This window comes from Pleurodeles waltl, chromosome 2_2, assembly GCF_031143425.1.
Source record: "Pleurodeles waltl isolate 20211129_DDA chromosome 2_2, aPleWal1.hap1.20221129, whole genome shotgun sequence".
NCBI lineage: Eukaryota > Metazoa > Chordata > Amphibia > Caudata > Salamandridae > Pleurodeles > Pleurodeles waltl.
The window spans coordinates 682,638,506-682,660,961 of NC_090439.1; the positions used below are offsets into that span (position 1 = coordinate 682,638,506).

Sequence of the window (22,456 nt, forward strand, 5' to 3'; positions counted from 1 at the left end):
TGGGTAAGTGACATTTTCCGTTCGATGGCATGTGTAGCTGCAGATACACATGCTGTGCACCGACTAGTAAGCAGTTATCTCCCCAAAAGCGGTGGTTCAGCCTGTAGGAGTTGAAGTAGTTTGAAATAATGTTCTTAGTACAGCCTGACCTACTGTGGCTTGTTGTGCAGTTAACACATCTACACAGTAGTGCTTGGTAAATGTATGAGGCGTAGACCATGTTGCTGCCTTACATATTTCGTTCATTGGAATATTTCCTAGAAAGGCCATGGTAGCCCCTTTCTTTCTGGTTGAGTGTGCCTTTGGTGTAATAGGCAGCTCTCTCTTTGCTTTAAGATAGCAGGTTTGAATACACTTAACTATCCACCTAGCAATGCCTTGTTTTGAAATTGGATTTCCTGTATGAGGTTTTTGAAAGGCAAATAGTTGTTTTGTTTTTCTAATTAGTTTCGTTCTGTCAATGTAGTACATTAGTGCTCTTTTGATGTCTAATGTATGTAGTGCTCTTTCAGCTACAGAATCTGGTTGTGGGAAGAACACTGGTAATTCTACTGTTTGATTTAAGTGGAACGGTGAGATAACCTTTGGTAAAAATTTAGGATTTGTTCTTAGAACTACTTTATTTTTATGTATCTGAATAAATGGTTCTTGTATGGTAAATGCTTGAATCTCGCTCACTCTTCTTAGAGATGTGATGGCAATCAAAAATGCAACTTTCCACGTTAAGTATTGCATTTCACAAGAATGCATGGGCTCGAAAGGTGGACCCATGAGTCTTGTTAAGACAATGTTGAGGTTCCATGAAGGAACAGGTGGTGTTCTTGGTGGTATGATTCTCTTTAAGCCTTCCAAAAACACTTTAATGACTGGTATTCTAAATAGTGAAGTTGAATGAGTAATTTGTAGGTAAGCTGATATTGCGGTGAGATGTATTTTTATGGAAGAGAAAGCTAGATTTGATTTTTGCAAATGTAGTAAATATCCTACTATATCCTTTGGAGATGCGTGTAATGGCTGAATTTGATTATTCTGGCAGTAATACACAAATCTTTTCCACTTGTTTGCGTAGCAGTGTCTAGTGGTAGGTTTCCTAGCTTGTTTTATGACCTCCATACATTCTTGTGTGAGGTGCAAGTGTCCGAATTCTAGGATTTCAGAAGCCAAATTGCTAGATTCAAAGATGCTGGATTTGGATGTCTGATCTGTTGTTTGTGTTGTGTTAAGAGATCTGGTTTGTTGGGTAGTTTGACATGAGGTACTACTGACAGGTCTAGTAGTGTCATGTAACAAGGTTGCCTCGCCCATGTTGGTGCTATTAGTATGAGTTTGAGTTTGTTTTGACTCAACCTGTTTACTACATATGGAATGAGAGGGAGAGGGGGAAAAGCGTATGCAAAGATCCCTGACCAGTTCATCCATAGAGCATTGCCTTGGGATTGATCTTGTGGGTACCTGGATGCGAAGTTTTGGCATTTTGAGTTTTCCTTTGTTGCAAATAGATCTATTTGAGGCGTTCCCCAAATTTGAAAGTAATTGTTTAGTATTTGGGGGTGAATTTCCCATTCGTGGGTTTGTTGGTGATCTCGAGAGAGATTGTCTGCCAACTGGTTCTGAATCCCTGGAATAAATTGTGCTATTAGGCGAATGTGGTTGTGAATCGCCCAATGCCATATTTTCTGTGTTTGGAGGCACAACTGTGTTGAGTGTGTCCCTCCTTGTTTGTTTAGATAATACATTGTTGTCATGTTGTCTGTTTTGACAAGAATGTATTTTTGGGTTATTATGGGTTGAAATGCTTTCAGCGCTAGAAATACTGCTAACATTTCCAAGTGATTTATGTGAAACTGTCTCTGATGTATGTCCCATTGTCCTTGGATGCTGTGTTGATTGAGGTGTGCTCCCCACTCTGTCATGGAAGCATCTGTTATGACGTATTGTGGCACTGGGTCTTGGAAAGGCCGCCCTCGGTTTAAATTTGAACTGTTCCACCATAGAAGCGAGATGTATGTTTGGCGGTCTATCAACACCAGATCTAGAAGTTGACCCTGTGCTTGTGACCATTGTGATGCTAGGCACTGTTGTAAGGGTCGCATGTGCAATCTTGCGTTTGGGACAATGGCTATGCATGAAGACATCATGCCTAGTAGTTTCATTACCATTCTGACTTGTATCTTTTGTGTTGGATACATGGCCTGTATTACTTTGTGAAATGTTTGAACCCGTTGTGGACTTGGAGTGGCAATCCCTTTTGTTGTGTTGATTGTCGCTCCTAAGTATTGCTGCGTTTGACACGGCAAAAGGTGTGACTTCGCGTAGTTGATGGAGAAACCTAGCCTGTGAAGGGTTTGTATGACATATTTTGTGTGCTGTGAACACTGTTTTAGCGTGTTGGTTTTGATTAACTAGTCGTCTAAGTACGGGAACACATGTATTTGCTGCCTTCTGATATGTGCAGCTACTACTGCCAGGCATTTTGTAAAAACTCTTGGCGCAGTTGTTATTCCGAATGGCAACACTTTGAATTGGTAATGTATTCCTTGGAATACGAATCTTAGGTATTTCCTGTGTGAAGGATGTATTGGTATATGGAAATACGCATCTTTTAGATCTAATGTTGTCATGTAGTCTTGCTGTTTGAGCAGTGGGATTACGTCTTGTAATGTGACCATGTGAAAGTGGTCTGATTTTATGTAGGTATTTAGTGTTCTGAGATCTAGTATTGGTCTCAGAGTTTTGTCCTTTTTGGGTATTAGAAAGTACAGTGAGTAAACTCCTGTGTTTTTTTGTTGAATTGGTACTAATTCTATTGCGTCCTTTTGTAGCAATGCTTGAACTTCTAGTCCTAGAAGATCTATATGTTGTTTTGACATATTGTGTGTTTTCGGTGGGACGTTTGGAGGGAATTGGCGAAATTCTATGCAATAACCATGCTGGATAATTGCTAAGACCCAAGTGTCTGTTGTTATTTCCTCCCAAAGTTTGTAAAATTGGCTTAGTCTTCCCCCCACAGGTGTTATGTGATGGGGTTGTGTGACTTGTGAGTCACTGCTTATTTTGAGGGGTTTTGGGGCCTTGGAATTTTCCTCTATTTTTTGGGAATTGGCCCCCTCTAAATTGCCCCCGAAAACCTCCCCTCTGATATTGACCCTGGTAGGTAGGCCTTGTTTGTGAGGTTGTGGTTTCTGTGGGTTGACCTCGAAATCCTCCCCTAAAAGGTGTTTTCCGAAATGTGCCTCTGCTCTGCGGGGAGTAGAGTGCGCCCATGGCTTTGGCTGTATCGGTGTCCTTTTTGAGTTTTTCGATGGCAGTGTCTACCTCCGGCCCAAACAATTGCTGTTCATTAAACGGCATATTGAGCACAGCCTGCTGGATTTCCGGTTTGAACCCAGAAGTGCGCAGCCATGCGTGCCTTCGTATTGTGACTGCAGTGTTTATTGTCTTTGCAGCTGTATCTGCTGCATCCATGGAAGACCGTATCTGATTATTTGAGATACTTTGTCCCTCTTCCACCACCTGTTGCGCTCTTTTTTGGAACTCCTTGGGTAAGTGTTCGATGAAATGTTGCATTTCATCCCAATGAGCCCTGTCGTATCTTGCCAAAAGTGCTTGTGAATTGGCAATACGCCACTGATTTGCTGCTTGTGCTGCAACCCTTTTTCCCGCAGCATCAAATTTGCGGCTCTCCTTGTCTGGAGGTGGTGCGTCGCCTGAGGTATGAGAGTTGGCTCTCTTACGAGCTGCCCCCACAACTACTGAGTCTGGTGTTAGTTGTGTTGTAATATATATTGGATCTGTGGGCGGTGGCTTATATTTTTTCTCCACCCTTGGAGTTATGGCTCTGCCTTTAACTGGATCCTGAAAAATTTGTTTTGAATGTCTTAGCATTCCTGGGAGCATGGGAAGGCATTGATACTGGCTATGGGTGGAGGATAGGGTGTTAAAGAGAAAGTCATCCTCAATTGGTTCCGAATGTAAGGAGACATTGTGAAACTCGGCTGCCCTTGCGACCACCTGTGTATAGGATGTACTGTCCTCAGGTGGTGACGGTTTTGTAGGATAAGAGTCTGGGCTATTGTCAGACACTGGAGCATCGTAGAGGTCCCATGCATCGGGATCATCCTGACTCATTGTGGTATGAGCTGGTGAGTGCATCAGTGGTGGAGTTGTTGCTGGTGATGCATGTATTGATGGTGGTGCAGACGGTGGTGGGGTTGTTTTCCTTGCCACCTTTGCCTGTGGTTGCTTGTCCTTTTGTTGAAAGGCAAGTTTCCTTTTTATTTTGATTGGGGGAAGAGTGGTTATCTTCCCTGTGTCCTCATGAATATGAAGCCTCATGAATATGAAGCCTTCTTTGTGTGTAGTCAGGCTCTACAGCTTGAAGCTCCTCTCCAAATCTATGTAATTGGGAGGTTAATCCTTGTTCCTCTGTATAGGAACTAGTTTTCGGCTCCGAGGCTGGCTGTTTCGGAACCGAAACCTTTTCGGAAGTCTTTTTAGGCTCCGAAGAAACCTTCTTTGTTTTCGGCGTGGTGTCTCAGTGCCGAAATTCTTCGGTGCCGCTGTCTCTGTGCCGAAGTTTCTCGGAGCCGCTGTCTCGGCTCCGAGGTTGCTGTGTGGCGGTATCTCGACCGGAGTCGGATGACTTCGACACCAGCATGCCCTTTTTCGGTGCCTTGGATGGGTCACCTATTTTTCGGGTTAAGCCTTGGCCTGTTGGCGGTGGCGTCCCCTGGGCTTTTGTAGACTTCTCGTGAGTCTTGATTTTCGACGTCTTACTCACGGTTTTGGTTGTTTCTTCGGCGTCGAGTTCTTCCGAATCCGACTCGCGGACGGAGAAAGCTTCTTCTTCCTCCTCGAAACGATCTTGACCTGTCGGCGTGGACGCCATTTGTAGTCTCCTGGCTCTTCGGTCTCTCAGCGTCTTCCTCGACCGAAACGCTCGACAGGCTTCACAAGTATCCTCCTTGTGCTCGGGGGACAAGCACAAGTTACAGACCAGATGGTGATCCGTATACGAATACTTGTGATGGCATTTTGGGCAGAAGCGGAATGGGGTCCGTTCCATGAGCCTTGAAGTCGCACGTGGCCGGGCCGACCAGGCCCCGACGGGGGATCGGAAAAACCCTGAAGGGCCACCGGAGCTCTTCAAAATTCGGTGTCGATTTGTTCTAACTAACCCGATACCGAACGCAAACAATACCGATGTTTTTTTCCGAGATTCTAATTAACTTTCCGACCCGAAACACGGAGCGAAAAGGAACACGTCCGAACCCGATGGCGGAAAAAAAACTATCTAAGATGGAGTCGACGCCCATGCGCAATGGAATCGAAGTGGGAGGAGTCCCTCGGTCTCGTGACTCGAAAAGACTTCTTCGAAGAAAAACAACTTGTAACACTGTATCTGCAGCTACACATGCCATCGAACACATATATATATATATCTCCAATCGCACGTTCAAGCTCCAAAAGTGGATTCCAAATTCCTTAATTCTTTTCGATTTAGAAGTTACAGGAAAGTATCAAAATTTCACAAAACTTTCACAATAACCAATTGGGCATGTACAAACTTTGGGTGCTCACAACTAAGACAACCTGTTTCAAACACCAGGTGTGTCCTTCCTCAGTGTCAGACACCAACATCTAAAAACCACTATGCTCTGCTCTGTGTTTTTATACTTTGTGGTTTCCACTCAGCATGTTTCCAGGGGTCTGTGAATGTGGCTACTATCATGCCTCTGCTCGAGAAACCATTTGCTGACCCAGCCACGCTTTCTAACTACAGACCAATCTCTATCCAACCAGACCCTGCAAAGGTCTTACAGAAAATAACCAACCGACTCCTCACAACCACCTCACCAGCTCCTCAACGCCACAGTCATGATTCAGGCTCAACCACAGTACAGAAACAGCACTCATCATCGTGCCTGACAAAATCTGGATGATCCTTGACAGAGGAGACACAGCAGCCCTCATTCTCCTGGACCTCTTTGTAGCATTTGACACAGACTCACACTCCATCCTCATCAAGTATCTGCACAAGTTTAGCATCAAAGGACCTGCTCTCTGCTGGTTCTGCTCCTTCTTAACAGATAGAACACAAGCTGTCAATCTGGCACACTACTCCTTGCAAACTCATCTGCGGAGTGTCTCAAGGTTCTACGCTCAGCCATATCCTATTCAATTCATACATAACCCCTATGGCGTAAGTCATCCACACACATGACATGCACATTCTCTCCTACACTGATGACACACAACTCATACTCTCCTTCTTGGAAAAGACCCCCAACACAAGTTCATCCCCTTCATGACCAAAGTCTCTAAAATTATGAAAGACAAATGCTTCAAGCTCAACTTAGACAAGACAGAAGTAGTAATCTCTGGCTTAAACACCTCACCATAGGGCTCCACCCTGTGGCTAGTCGAACTCCGATAAACACCCAGTATCTAAGACAGAAACCTTGGAATAAATCAATAGGAAACTGGACATGCTTCCACACCCTGAAGATGCTGAGGATGAACTTCAAATGGCTAAAATAAGGTTTTAGTACCTATTTATAATCTCCTTAACAGAATGCAGCCATCTTTGGTGTCTTGATGAAAATTTAAGGGTGAAAATTGTCACTTTCATGGAGCCACAGCCATCAGGCGTTAGCATCTTCATTTCACTATTGGCCAGCTCCAAGGCAAAATTAAAAAGTGCAAGAAACTCTCGACATTGCAATATCTCATTGCTGAATGAGGGAGGGGCAGTGAAGGCTGGGGGTCCATTGCGCCTCAGGGGCATGCCTTACAACCCCTCCCCAGCCCCCTCCCCCCCCCAATACCTCAGCCTGCTGGGAGCTGGAAAGTACCCCTTGGAGGTGGGTACTCATATTGCCACCAATAAAACATTCCCACTTTCTGGCCACTTGACTGGTACAAGGGTCGAGGTGTGCATCCTAAGGTTGGCCAATGTTTCATATCTGCTCATATTTGAGAACAGGCCCGATCACCACTGCAACTACAATCCCTTTGAACTATTCCAGTAAATAACAAGATAGTAGTTTAATACACAAAATGATGAAACACTAAGAATTTGCATATAAAAGGGCTCCATAAAAGACGTTATGTACACAACAGAGCCCTTTGTGTTTACTTTATAAAACCTCAAAAAGAAAAAGTGCTGTGCTAAAAGGTGCTCTTCCAGTGTAACTTGAACATGTTTACTGTGCATGAAACAATGCGCCTGCACTGTAAATATGCATCATTTGTGGCATTAAAAGATTATTAAATTTTACTTCACACTGGAGAATTGTTGGTTAAAGCATCTCAAACTGAATAAAATCTGAGGAGAATGGTTTTATTAGCACAAATAAAATATTACTCTGAGGTTAAAGTGTGGTTGCTATATGATGGGAGTAATACACGAAAATTGAAAGGTTTTAAATACTTGATTGAGAATGTTCATTTGACCTAAAGAAACAAAACACAACCAAAAAGTAAGATAAAATACCTTCTGCATCTGGTTTACTATGATCCCTCTCCTCTTCAGGTTCTTCGGTCAGAGGCTCTGGTTCAGGCTCTAGTTCCTGCTCCTGCTCTGGCTCCTGTAAGCTCTCAGTTTCTGGCTCGGGTTCGGGCTCATCCTCAAAATCATCATCTGGTTCCGGACCGGGCTCAGATTCCAGCTGAGGCTCTGGTTCAGACTGAGGTTCTACCTCCGATTCAGACTCTAGGTCCAGTTCTGACTCGGGTTCTGTTTCCGGGGTAGGCTCTGCATACTGCTCCTGCTCTGCATGCTGCTTCTGCTCAGGCTCGGGTTCAGGCTCAGGCTCAGGCTCCCTCTCTTGATCAGATTCAGGCTCAGGTTCTGTTTCTAGAAAGGTTTCTTGTTCTGGCTCCTCGTCCTCTTTGTGATCAAACTCTCCTTAAATCAAGTTTACAGGCAGTAAATTACTAACTTGCAATGTTCATTCTGTCACAACCACTTCTATTCGCAATTTGGCAAATACAAATACAAACTGAAGTAGAATAAACCAACTGAAAGCCAAGAAAAGGTTTAAAAGGCACATGCAAGGGGCCAACCTATCAGAGAGCAAAACGTACCTCTCTGGCAATAGGTGGATCCAATACTAAATATGGAAATCAACACTGAGGGCTACTTGCAGGTCTTCATTAGTAATCAGAGTCCATGAGTAATTATATATATTGCAGTTTCGAAACACGAATTCCATCACCTACAGGAATCAGTCAGTAACTATTTTACATTTCTCTTAAGTTCTCATTTAGCACTGCTTTCAGGCCCTGGATGTAGGTACCGTCTTAAATTAATCGAATGCAGATCAGTCATTTAACCCCACAGCCAGTGCATCATAAGGCACAACCATTCTAACTCCCTCCTGCTCAACGCTCACCTCAGTCCACTATCACACCTAATACCCGGTTCCCAGTCATAAATGTATTTCTTTTGAATATTAGGCACACTGCATTATGGGCTACAAAGCCTACTTAAGGGTGACGTTAATAAGCAGGTGAAGGTTTTTCCTCTATCAAAAGTGTTATTTTGACAGGTCAGACTGCAGGTTTAAACAGTAGTCAGGCTACATCCGTAGGCCCAAAGCCGTATTTTCCTTGTCACACTAGCAGATGGCATAATGTTCTGCAGTCTACAGGCGACATTTAACTTTTCATGCAATGCCTTATTACTGTACCGCATGCCAAAAGCCAGGAATAAAATTTAGCAAATAATGCAGACATCAGCCTGAAATCCCTCCAAGGTCCCTGTTAACCGCCAAGAGTTATTACTGGCTGGTGGTTTACTGTTGCTTTGTGTTTCCTCTTTAGAATATTTTTCCAATTCATATTTTCAATTTCCCTTATTGTATATGTCATTTTTGTGTCATTCTGTTTATGACATTTTTCATTATCTTTATAAATTGGAGTGGGATTTTTATTGTATTGTGTTTTTGACTTAACTGATTTGGTGTTTTTAAAAGCTTTGCACATTCTCTCTAAGTTAAGCCTGTCTGCTCTGTGCCATAGTTACAAGGGGTTCCGCTCTGTTTTAAATTATTGAATCCTTTGTAAGGACCTAACAGGTCAGTGACTTTATTATTCATGGAGGACTACCATCATCCCAAATATTAAACCACTCTGTTACACTAATTAATTACAGGATCCTATTCTTTTACCCTAAAATTATAGTGCTCACAGTAAAATTATTATATTAATTATTTTTGGCATCCAGTGAAGGACAGTGTTGTCACTTGTGTTTTTTGTTTACTATGGGTGAGGGCAATCCAGTCTGTATCCTCCCTCTTACTTCCTCATTCACTTGTTTTCTTTATATTTGTATAAACATATATTTACATGTATGTGTGTGTATATATATATATATATATATATATATATATATATATATATATATATATATAAATCTTCACTTAAAAAAAAAAATCAAAGGTTACAGGGACGTTATAGTTAGGTACTGAAATTTCCCCAACTATAACGTCCCTGTAGAAATTCAGTAGTTATAGTTATTTCATGTAACTATAACTCACAGTCTAAGGCTACTATAATTCATGCCCCCACCATGCACAGTTTTTCTTCAATAATTTGACTGCTAATGTTTCACTGATATTATGATTGACAGTATAAAAGTTATCATTAGTGCTGTAATATCTGGGGTAATTAGCACCGCATGGCGAGGGTGCAAGTTATAGTTAACTTAGGCCTCGAGCTATACTTACATGAAATAACTAACAATAGCTGCTGAATTTCTCTGGTTTTCTGCAAGTAAATTTAGAACTTAACAATACTGTCCCTGTAACCTTTGGTTTGTTTGAGTGAATTTCTAAGTTTTTTAAAATTCCATTTCCTAACTATAATGTCCCTGTAACCTTGATCTCAGCCCAGGCAGGGCCCATTTCCCCGGGGCACGGCCTTTGTTTAGTAAGCGAGGGGGCTGGGTGGCCCAACTTCCTGGACCGATCGCAGCCCTGGAGACCCAATTTCCCGGCCTTGATTAACTGCAGGAGGGGGCTGCATGGCCCTCGTTCCTGGGCCGATCTGGGCCCCCAAACCCTGGGGTCCGGCCTTTATTCAATAGGGGAGGGTGGGGGGGGGGGCTGCATGGTCACGGACAACAGAGAGAATCAAATTATATATTATATATTGGCTCAATCTTTATTTGTATTCAGAGTGGCCAAACCTTAACTCTTCAGGGTTTGATTTTTAATCTCGATTTCATAAGTTCACTCTCTCCAATTTATCACTATTGCGCACATGTATGATGTATGTGTATCGTAGTTTAACCCATTTGTTTCTTTCCGTTTCAGTTAACACGTCAATCACGCAGGCAAGTAGAAGATGACTGAGTTATAGACTGTGATAGACAGAGAGGAGCTCTGTAATCAAGAAGGGTGCACCATGTATTCCCTCCAAAGTTAGCATGGATCCTGCCAGCTCAAAAGGACTGCCCTAAATGGACAACTGTGGCAGTGTGTTAATATATAGTGGTAGTTCCCTGGATAAGGAGTTGGCCTTTTGTACTTACTCATTAAACTGGCCTTTAAGCTTTCTGCAATCTGTTCTTCACTGCAACGAGTACACATGGACAGGTACATATGTTGTCCATATGAGTGATGTAAAGTGACACTGGAGAGCATGTGCCATTGGTGTCTGCTAACATCAGGATCCATTGTGGATCTCCGATATAAACACTGTGCACAAAATAAAGATCAGAAGTAACGTGGTAGTCTACCACACTAGTGATATTTATTGGTGACATTCCTGACATCAGAGAGTCGCTAGACTAGATTGTTTGGATGATGGGGACAGAAATGTCTATAGAAATACAGTGATAGTCTTTTGAAAGGCCATGAAGGGGGGTCTGCCTTGGCTAAGGAGGCTGTCCTGCTGCTGACAGCACGCTCCGAAGGTACCCCATGGAGGAGGAGTCTGCCCAGATCAACATCCAGACACTGCTCTCTGGTCGAAGAGTTGCCCACAGAAAGGAAAGACTGCAGAAGAAATAACAGGTGAATGCTACATTGTGATTCACCAGGGAGAAAACAGCACTGCAGGGACCAAAATCTGTGTTGAGCCCTTGGGCCCCTGGTCTGTGAAGCACTTGATCTTGCTGCTCCCATCTGGACCTTGAGAGTCTCCGTCCTCTTTCCTGTCCTCAGAGTTTGGTTGGGTTGCCAGATTTAACTACACTAATCATTACCCAAATGGAGTTCAGCAATGCCAGGATCTCCTGCTACTAATCAGTCCCCTAGCTCTCCAAAGAGCTTGAGAGACTGCTGTCACAAACAATGTTTCTTCAGGGGCTCAAAGAACTGTGTGCAGTGGCCCCATTATTCATTAAGGCTCAGGGATGCTACAGCGTTGGCGCCAGGGTTTACCTTCAGTCCCCCTACAAGCAGCTTATCCATTGGCCAGTGGAACACCTTCATTACACAGCAGATATCTGGGTAGGGCTCTCTGAGGGCACGGGGGCAATGTTTGAGCATGTGATCGTAGCATGCATTTCTGTGACTTTACAAGAGACAACTCTTCTAGTCTGCAGGAATGACGGAGAAGAGACAGGACCAGGAGAATTAAGGAGCTGTGACTCAGAAGATACAGAAGAGAAGCGCACCCCTCAGACTAGTTTCCCTGCACCACATTACAAAGGAAACATTTTACTTAACCTGTAAGCTGTATAATTTTGCCATCTAGCGTTAGACTTGTACATCTGCAAGTTGCTGATCTTGAAAGAAGTCTTTTGGCACAATACATGAGCTGTGATGGGCAATGTGCGCAGGCACTGACTTCATGTTAGATTATTTTTAGCAGAGAGTGTAAGAATAAGTATGGTGTAGTGAGTGAGCACGGCATGGTGACCATGTGTACTTTAAGAAAGTGTAAAGAAATGGATAACAGGAGAGATCTACGGCAGAAACAGGCTCAGTTGAAAAGGGTGGATGCACGTGAATCTACACCAGTAGATGCTAAAAAACAGATGCTTATAAGGTAAGTAACATTATCCCATTCGTAGCATGGGTGGCTGTAGATGATTTACAGACTGTAAAGCAGTGCCAAGAGGTAGCTAGCCCATGGATGGTGCAGATGTCTGAATCAAAGTTCTTAGTACTGTCTGGGGAATCAGATCATTTTGTTTTATGTATCCAACAGTACATTCAATTTGATGTGGGCTCTGCTTGTCGTTAACTTGAAAACGGGGAGATCGGGGAAGGTGTTCGCGCTTAGGCAATCCAAGTACTAAGCGCGTACGCCTTCCCTGACTGCTTGACCGAATGAGAATGCTGAGAGTAAGTCACGCCATATCACTGAGCGAGAAAGAAACAATGGTGGTCTCTCGTTGAGCAAAAAGTAAGAAGCATTCTTTACATTCATGATGACTGAATAAGTGCAGCCACATGAAATAAATAAGAAGCCCTGATGACGACTTTACCTGAAAGCATCAGCCCAATATATAGAGGTCGAAATGTGTTGGCAACATTTGGCAAGAGGACTGCTCAATGTTCCCCCGGTGTTGCATTAAATGCACTGCAAAACATTTAAAAACAAAACAATCTGATACTTGAAACAAGGGAACATATACCTTGAATCATATTCCTCCTGCACGATTGGGCGCAAAAGACATCAGTTGATGCTAATCCAGAGACTGATGCATGGATAGCATATCATGTTGAGTAATTGAGGGGACTATGACTTACAGTGTACCTATTTACTGGTATATGAATTTGAAATCTGGCGAAAGTAAAAAGTGTTGTGGTACAGTAATATAGTTGTTTGTTGTAATTAATGCTTTTGTTTCGGGCATCTGAGGGAACGTATGGCTATGAGCAAGTCCACCTTCCATAAGACGATCTGTAACAGGGCAAAACTCAGCTCAGTCTTTTGAGATCAACGATGCTGGAAGATCGCAGAGACCACACTGGCTCGTGTGGAGGTACTGTTGCCTGAGAACAGGCCTGAGTGGCGATTGTCAGTTGTGTTGAACTCTCTTCAGACCACCACATCTAACTCATAGTAATCTCCTAAAAAGCACTACTTGCATTTCGTGCTATTTTTGAAGTCCTAGCAGGATCATAAACACCTAATTAAAAATTGATCGTGAACTTGTAATTATCTGCACACTTTGAACACCTAAATCTCTACTTCTACTTATTGGATTTTTGTCATTCTTGTCTCGTTTTACACACATTCTATATTTTTCTAAATTGGTGTGGTGTATTTTTGTGGTGTCTTTCACTGTTGCTGCTGTACTTAAGTGTTGTACACACAGTCTATACACTGCCTACTAAGCTAAGCCTGACTGATCTGTGCCAAGCTACCAGAAGGTGAGCACAGGTTAATGTTAATTTAGGGTGTGTATCCAACCTACCCTGACTAGGACTGTAGTCCCTATTTGGGCAGGATGCGTACCCCTGCCAACTGGAGACCCAATTTGTATTTGAGTACTTCCTGTAGCGCAGGAAACAGTTCTGGAAGAGTGTACATTCCATCACCCTTGGATGCTCCACATGTGTTGCTGTCACAACAGTAAGCGGATAGATTCTTATGACAGTGGGACTTGAATATTTTTACTACATGGGCCCATATGAAACGCAAACGACATCGCAAATTTGTCAGTGTACATCCCAATGCAATGGTGGCAAAAAAAAATCTGACATGGAGTCATTGCACACGTGCAAAGCCTCCAAAGGGAGAAGTCACAGTACCTTGCATGACTTTAAAGACTTTTTGAAAGAAAAACAACGTGCAAATGTCCCAGCCAAACACTAGATAACAGGGCTATGTAGAGCATGTGTATCTACTGTGACACTTAACATACTAAATGTCCCGATGACTTGTGCACGAAAACCTGCAGATTGTATGTAGAATACAGTTTCTTACTAAGCTAAAGCACTGGGCAACCATAATGCTGGGGGTTCTTTTGTAAGATACTCAGTTCTTACTCTAACTTCACACCACTTTCTAGGGTAAGCCTCAGACTGCTTGACAGCTATCCTGACAGTGCTAATGGGGTGTAAGTGGTATTCAAATTTTGGGGCCCGAGTAGATCAGCTCCAGGACATCAGAGGCAAACCTACTGAACCACCCTGACAGAGGTCTAGTCACTGCAAAGTGTCCTGTGGCTCCTAAGCTCATTCAATCTTCCACTTGCAAGTAAAATAAAAATAATTCTAAATTATTTCTATTTTTTCGATTTGTTGGGTTAGCTTTCGCTAGTTTAAAAGAACATGATTTTCTTACACTAATGGAACAAATACATAACTGCAAATATGAAATTACACTCAGTAGCACCATAAACCTGGCTAAGTGAAAATGTATTCAGCTGGAAATGTAATTCTAATTTAACAATAAATCCTGGTGGTCATGCAGAAAGTAACAAGTGTAGCTGACTAAAAAGAAAGAATATCCATGCAATTTTTTCCCCTACCGTTAAATAATGAGGGTTTGATGCAGATCTCGGTGGACAGGTTACTCTGTCACAATGGTGATGGATAACCTATCCGCCAAAATATGAATCCCATTGTATCCTACGGGATTTATATTTTGGCAGATGGGATATCCATCGCTGTTGTGACGGAGTGACCCTTCAGTCGAGATCTAAATCAGGCCCAAAGTCTTTCGCGGATACAGGATGTGGTCAATTGATCCACAGACTTCGCCTTTGCTTATCTAGATTATAGCTCTTCAGCTTTTGTTTGATTCGTTATTCTTTACGACACACGCCCACATGTTTTTGTGGGATAAGTAACCATTCTGAAGCACAATCCTCCCCACAAGGAGGGTAAAGTTAAACGTGCTTTACATCCCATTTGATATTCAGCTATGGTGGTTGATTGCTCTTAACAATTTGAAGGATTTGCAACTGAAGTCATTCTTCTTTTACTCTCAAAGTCCTAAAACATCCCATGCAATCAAAAGTGGGCTGCCACAGAAGATGCCAACACAAGGCCTTCAAGACTAAATAGGCAGCAAATCATCCATCATATAAACAGATCTGGCCACAGCAAACCAGCTTGCAGATGTTGAGCTTCACAAAAAACGTAAGCACAAGCTGCAGCAGCTCAACCTACACGCAACATGCACAGAAGCACCTGTGCGTACACACGCACATTATTATATTAGATAAGCTATGGACACAAAACAAATTGAGGACGTGTAAAGTTTGCCTGCAAACTAGAGTTACTGCAAGAACAGCTGCAATACAAACATCAGTTTCACAAGTCTGGCTGTAAAACTGCAATACTCTCAGACACAGACCACATTAGGTAAAGTTTGCATCAGGACAATCCTCTTTCATGCAAAGAATGGTAATATCTCTCAGAGAACATTCTCACTCAGACTTCACACACACCGTCTGATCTAATAAAAAAGTAGCTGATGTATTTGGTGGGTCTCGATAGCGTCACCCTCTCTATCCTTGCCCCACCAGGTAACGCCCCATCCAAACATTGATTTACAAATGGCAAAAACCCAGAAATTCCAGTTTCATGACCAATTATTAAATTATATCGGAGGATGGAAAGCATAACAAACCTTCTGTTTCAGGATCTCTAGTTTCATCCGTCTCTTCTTGGATGTCATCTGACTCTGAGAAAAACAAAAACATTTATATTGTTTACAATTATGGAACATTTGCCATACAGAAACACTTTTGAATAATTAATAACTATTACTTTAAAACAATGTACCATTTTACTAGCTTTTTCGTCACGTAAGTCAGCAGTTGTTTAGGGCGTTCATGGCATCATTATACCAGATTTTGAGGCCGAAGTAGGAGTTTATGAGCACTCCTCATTCTTACTTCTTTTGTACTAAACTGTTCTATCGCCAATGCCTCAATTGCCAATTTCAGTTTGTTTCCTATATAAAATGCGTCAGCCTATTTTATACAGCCCCAAAATACTGCCATACAATGGCTAGCGTAACAATGGGATTGATGAGGTGATGCAGGAAGTGCCAGTGGTGGGAGTTAGTACCTTGTGTGGTACTTCACTATAAAAAAAACTAGGAGTTCACTATTATTTTTACTTACACATTTGTTTTACTAATTCACAAATAAAGCATGGCCATTAAATTCATTCAGATAACAAATGATTTAGAGAAGGTAATAAAGGGTGTCAAGACCAGAAAACCATTGAGAAAGAGGAGCAAGCATTAGCGAAGCCAACGGGTCTTGCTTATGCAAGAGCTATTGGCTTTGCCAATATGTTTTAGCTATGTTGTACACCAGAGTGACTGCTGTTCAACAAGGCTAAAAGTTGGTGGCATAAAGGAAAGAGGCATGGAGTGTAGTGAAGTGTCGTGGAGTACAGTGAAGTTTTGTCAAGTAGTGTCCTGAAGTAGAGTGAAGCATCGTGAAATGATGTGCCATGGAGTAGAGTGGAGTATTATAGGGTGGTGTGGAGTGGCACAGAGTGGCTTAGAGTTGTGAAGGGAGTCGAATGTCATAAATTGGAATGGTGCAGAGTGGAGTGTCGTGGAGCAGAGTGGAGTGCCATAGAGTAGCATAGAGTGTCCGAGTGGAGAGGCATAGAATGGAGTGACATAGACGGTGTTTCGTGGAGTAGAGTGTTACAGAGTGGAGTGGAGCGGAGTAGATTGTCATAGAATGGATTAGTAGAGTTGAGAAGAGTGGAATGCCATAAAATGGAGTGTGGTACAGTGGAATGAAATAAAGTTCCAGAGTGGAGTGGCGGAGATTGGAGTAGAGCATCAGAGTGCAGTATCATGGAGCGTAATGTCACAGACTGAAGTGTCTTAGAGTGGCCTAACGTGAAGTGACAAAGTACAGAGTAGATTTGCATAGAGTGCAGTGGAAGAGTGGTTTTGAGGTAAGTGATGTAGAGCGCAGTAAGGTAGAAAGCATAAGTGCAGTGCTACAGAGTGGAGTGAGACAGAGCAGTGTTGTGGAGTGGTGCAGAGTGCAACAGCATAGAATGAATTGGTGTAAAGTAGCATGTGTCAGAGTGAAGTGGCATAGAGTGGTGTGGTGCAGGGGAGAGTGCACAGTTGTAGAGGAGAGAGCAGCAGTGGAGAGTAGATTATAGTGAGCAGAGTGATGCAGAGTAGAGTGGCATAGAGTGTAGTTGCACATAGTGTACTGACAGAGTACAGTAGAGTGTCGTAGAGTTGAGTGCTGTGGCAAAGAGAGCAGTGGTGCAGAGTTCAGTGGCGGAGAGTGCAGCCTTGCAGAGTAGCGTGCAGTAGTGTGGAATGGAGTACATTGGCCTAGAATACAAAGGCATGCAGTACAGTGGTGCAGAGTAGACTAGAGTAGTGTAGCGGCGTAGAGTGGTGTAGCATGCTGTTGTATACAGTGCAATGGCTTAGAGTGTAGTTGGGTATAGTAGCAGTGGTCCAGAGTTGTTGGGCTAAAGTTCTGGGGCGCAGTGCATTGATTTTGAGCAAAGCTGTGTAGAGTGGACTGGCGGACAGTGCAGTGGGACAGAGTAAAGTCATGTTGAGTTCAGTGACAGACTGCAGTGTTTCAGAGTAGTGGGTCAGAGTGCAGTGGTGTAGAATGGTGAAGAGTACAGTAGTGTAGAGAGCAGTGGCATAGAGTACAGTGGTGCAGAGTAGAATGGACTATTGTAGAGCAGTGGTTACCAAACTTGACTTCTGTTCATTACTGAAACCTGGGGAATCTCACTGAATCATTACTGGGATCCAGGCCTGAGCACTGTCAGTTATTTGAAACGCAAAACAATACACCAAAAATACAGAAACAAGCATTCATTAATCACTTACACAAATAATAAAACATGGTATTTAATTTGCAAACAAATATAACAAAAAATTAAAAAAAAGTTTTGATAGGAAGGTTGAAGCTTTCTAAATTCAATGAATCTACAAATCATCCATACTACATTCTGTTTGATGCACCTGCACTGCTCCCATTAATTAATGAGGATGCTATTTCAATTTTTAGCTTCTGATTTCAAATTCCTTGACATTTACAGTACATTTAAATGTTTCTATTGTACATGTAGCCGCTTTATGTATATACACTTTATTAATCTGGTAATATTACCAGAGGATTCGCAGACTCCCTGGGGTCCCAGGACCACAGGTTGGGAACCACTGGTGTAGAGTACAGCAACAGAGTACAATGGTGTAAGGTGGCATTGGGTGTACTGGCAGAGAGTGGAGTGTTGCAGAGTAGAGTACAGTAGCATAAAATGCAGTGGTGCAGAGCAGACTGTCATGGAGCGCAGTGGAGTAGAGTGCAGTGGTAAAGAGTAGAGTGATGCAGAGTAGAGTGGGTAGAGTAGCGCAGAGTAGAGTGGTGCAGGGTAGATTGCAGTGGGAGGTGCAAAGTAGACTGTTTCAGAGTATAGTGAAGTGGCACAATGTGGAGTGGTGCAGGGATAGAGAGAAGTCACACAGAGCGCAGGAGCATTGACTGCACTTGTGCAGAGTATAGGAGAGTGGGGATTGGCACAGAGTGCACTTGTGTACAGTGGAGTGCTACAGAATAGAGTGCATTGGCTTAGAGTGCAGCGGCATACAGTGTTGCAGCGCAGAGTGGCACAGATTGGAGTGGCCTAGACTAGAGCAGTGTAGAGTTCAGTGGCAAAGAGTGCAGTGGTGCATAGTAGAGTACAGCAGGGTAGGGTGCACTGGCAGAGTAGATTTGTGTAGAGTAGAGATGTGCAGAGTGGAATGGTGTAGAATAGAGATGTGCAGAGTGGAATGGTGCAGAGTAGAGTGCAGTGGCATGGAGTGGTATAAACTGGAATATGCATGGTGTGGTAGCACACTGGCTCTATAGACATTTTCAGTTGAAATTACATTTGCACAGACGTACAGTTTTACTGGTAGAAGTATACAGGGCACACAAAAATGTCATCAACTAGTGTATTGATTTGTGGTGATCCTAATAAAATATGTTTCCACCACACTTCAGAATAACCATTCATTTGTACTACCCTAAATCCGAAATATTCTGAAATATCTGCACAGTTCATTTACAGACATCTAAATTTTGTTGCATGCTACAAAAAAATAACATCGTACATCCTTCACTCCAGCACAACCCCAAATACCACACGACTGTCACATAAACCCAGTCACTCCAAAGCCAGAGAAAGAAAAGAAACACCAAGCTCTCTCGGGAGACAGAATCTGATATTTGACCTCTGTTTTTGAAAGTACAAAAGAACAAGATGTAAAGGACTGTTTACAGAAATCGACCACTGGTGGAAGGATACTATAAATACAGTATGGGCCACGGAAGAGATTAACTCAAGCTGGGCACTCAAAAACAAAGCCAGCAAATAGAAACCAAACAAAGGTGAGTTGCAAACCACAAAGCCAATGAATAGTAAGCAATGGGTGGAATGCATCCCCAGGGAATCTTTCCGAAAGTCCCCAAGAAGATGTTAGCAAACCAGACAGCTGGTCTGTCTGGTAGGCTTCGACCTGAAAATCAATCGGGAAACTAATGTGTTTGTGTTTCCTTCATATTATATGGAGGGTCCTTAAGATCAAAAGAAAGGTTTATGTTAAGTAGAGGTTTCATTACTTTACATTTCATGGTGAGCTAACATAAAACAAATTTTGTATTTATGGAAAATAACCAAGGAATTACAGACATAGAGAGACAAAATAGTTATTAAAACAGCTGTGTTAGTAACCACAGCTTGTCTCTTTTTTTAAACTTTGAAAAAAGTAACCAGGACAATAACAAAATTGTGCTTTACTGGTAAGCGGAAATGCCAATCACCAGACGGGTTTCAAGATGAGAGATCAGAATGGCAATTAGTCACCACACCACTGGCATACTCTCATTCTAGAACAAGGATAATACTAATTGGTTACCATTATGAATATACTGCCTTTAGCCAATCGAAAATAAGCTTGTCTTTTCGTAGGATGTGCAAACGTATGTTACTTCAAAGGAGTGTGACCAGAATTAAGTCTTAAATAGTTTTGCAGGATTTGCATTGTAATTTATTAACAGCATTAACGGGACGGGTTGACAATACATCCCATTGGTTCACACACATACTTATGAATATGAATGAACAATAACTGACAAGAGATGATTTATCACTTTTATTGCACATTAAAATCAACTATATACAGGGGAGGTACCACCCCCCTCCCCCAATTGTCTCTAATATAGAACTGGACTTTAAAATAAAGGTTTGCAGACTAGCTGTCTGTCTGAACTTTCAAAGCAGACTTCAGGTGCCTATAAGTGAACAGGAGATTTGTAAGACTGGATGCTTGCTGAAGATGGGCAATTTACATTGGCTGCTTGGTTTGATTTTCTAAACAAATTTAATTCCCAATGTTATTACAATAGTTCTGATGTAGATTACCATGTATACTAAGATTGTGATTCTATCTTCAAGGCCAACGTTGACGAGATCAGCGTTATTCATTTCCCAAAACCATTGAGCATCAAAACCAGATACTGTGAGGGATGACTACGCTGTTTACTGCCCCATATCGCTGTGGAAGCTAGACCTTAAAATAATAACTTGGATACAAATGTTTGGATTGGACACTATGTCTAACCTTATAAAAACATCAAAAACATACTTCAATAAAGGAAGATGAGGTCTTTGGAAAAAAAATCTAGACTGTTAAGATTGTTTTCAATGAAGACTGTTTTTTTTTCGTGTAGTGATTAGACTGGATGAAGGGCAGGCGTTTGACAGGGTTCGGCTAGTTTATTTTGAAGTCACTGGAAGGTTTCCACTTCCTAACTACCTTTATATGACTGACATCTAAACTTAAGAATGCAGCACTTAAAACATTTATTACTTGTATAAGTCTCTAAGTAACCATTTAAAGATCATACTCATGAAGGGAAGGTTTGGCGGGGCCAATGCTAGCGTATGAAAATACAATTTTGCTGCTGCTTTCCATGCTTGGAAGTTCCCTACAACAGCCATCCAACTGCTTGTGGTTATGGTATAGTCTCAATCTATGGGCTGAACTTATCCAATACTCAAGCTATGCTTACTTCTAATTGATAATGGGCCAGATGTATGACTGTTTCTAGCAGTGGCAAACAGAGATTCGGCCCATTTGCGACCACTAAAATGGTCTCTGGCATGTACAAACCCTATTCTGCGAGTCAGTAACCTCTTACTGCCTCACAAAATACAGTTTGGAAGTCGCTATTAGGAAGGGGTGTGCCAAAGGCGCCCCTTCCTAATATTAAGTTGCAGAGGGAAGTACAATTGTTTTGCGACTGGAATGTGGTCGCAAAACAATCACAGTTTACCAACTATTTCAAGTAGGCGGTAAGCCAGTCACAAATTGGAAGGGGTCCCCAGGGGACCCTTTCCCCTTCGTTAATAGTAGCAAAAATGTTTAAGAGCAGGCAGTGGTCCTAGGGACCACTGCCTACTCTTAATAAATGAAACAAAAAATGTTTTATTTTTAAAACACATCCTGTTTCCTTTTAAGGAAAACAGGCTCATTTAATTAAAAAAAGTTGATTATTAAAAAGCAAATAAAGATATGGTGGGTTTGCTGTCCTCAGCAGACCACTATCCCTGCGTTATTGCCCATCGCCAATGGGTCGCAAACTGCACCCTGCCTCATGAATATTGATGTTGCAGGTCCATTGCAACTCCACTGGGAATCGCTAAATGTATCTGTGACATATTAGTACATTTCCTTTTACAACTCGCAAATTGTGAGTCACAAGAATTCACAATTTGTGAGTCACAGAAGGAAATGGTTGTGTATATATAGGGAACTGGGTTCTGGTTGCAGAACCCCCAACCCCACCCCCCCTTTTTTTGTCTGGTTTTTAAATGCAACTGACTGAAGTGCACTGGGTCCCCGCTATTCAGGTCCCCAAGGTGACCTGTTGGTGTGGCCTAGGACTTTGCCCCAAACTCACCTCAAGTCCAGGAGATTGGTCCCGTAGGTCGCTGTACTCTACCTGGATTGCCATCTTTGTCTTCCTCCACAGGATTGCATTGTAGCAACCTAAAAAAATGCACTATCAACTTTTAAAAACTCTAAAAATTCATAACTCAAAAAGTACTCACCTGACTTCGGTGATCTTGTATCAAAGTTTATATAAAAGTACATGTTATTTTTTATAAATTGGTGCCTGATTTCCTCATTGAGTGTGTCTCTCATTTACTGCATAAATCTTTTGGAAGATAGTGAAGAGTGATATAGCTTCTACAATAAAACGGCTATTTTAGTGGAACAACTGTAACGGCGGCATATGTTACACAAATCAGTTAACATTCCTGCCTTAGTCAACATTGACATGAACTTGTCTGGCCCTAAATTACATGTGCAGCTTTGCAAATAAATACATCCACTATCAAAAAAATAACTGCATCTTTTGAAAATAGTGGTAATGAAAAGAGACAGCAATAAGGAAATCGCACACAGCAATATGTTTCTCTAGCATTATTTCTTATAAAGTTAGTGTTCTGTGCAGTCATGTCCACCTCTGCTGTAC

At 42.2% G+C, this 22,456-nt stretch overlaps 1 protein-coding gene across 4 annotated transcripts in view; it reads right to left on the reverse strand.

The window, feature by feature from the left end:
• The window catches only part of ASPH (aspartate beta-hydroxylase), a 590,871-nt gene that overhangs the window by 314,086 nt on the left and 254,329 nt on the right, over positions 1–22,456 (reverse strand). For all 4 annotated transcript variants that reach the window (XM_069220239.1, XM_069220242.1, XM_069220243.1 and 1 more), the window contains 2 exons: positions 15,544–15,597; positions 7,496–7,909 (listed from right to left, as the gene is read on the reverse strand). In XM_069220239.1, coding sequence (XP_069076340.1) covers positions 7,496–7,909; positions 15,544–15,597 — 468 coding nt within the window. The remainder of the gene's footprint in view (positions 1–7,495; positions 7,910–15,543; positions 15,598–22,456) is intronic.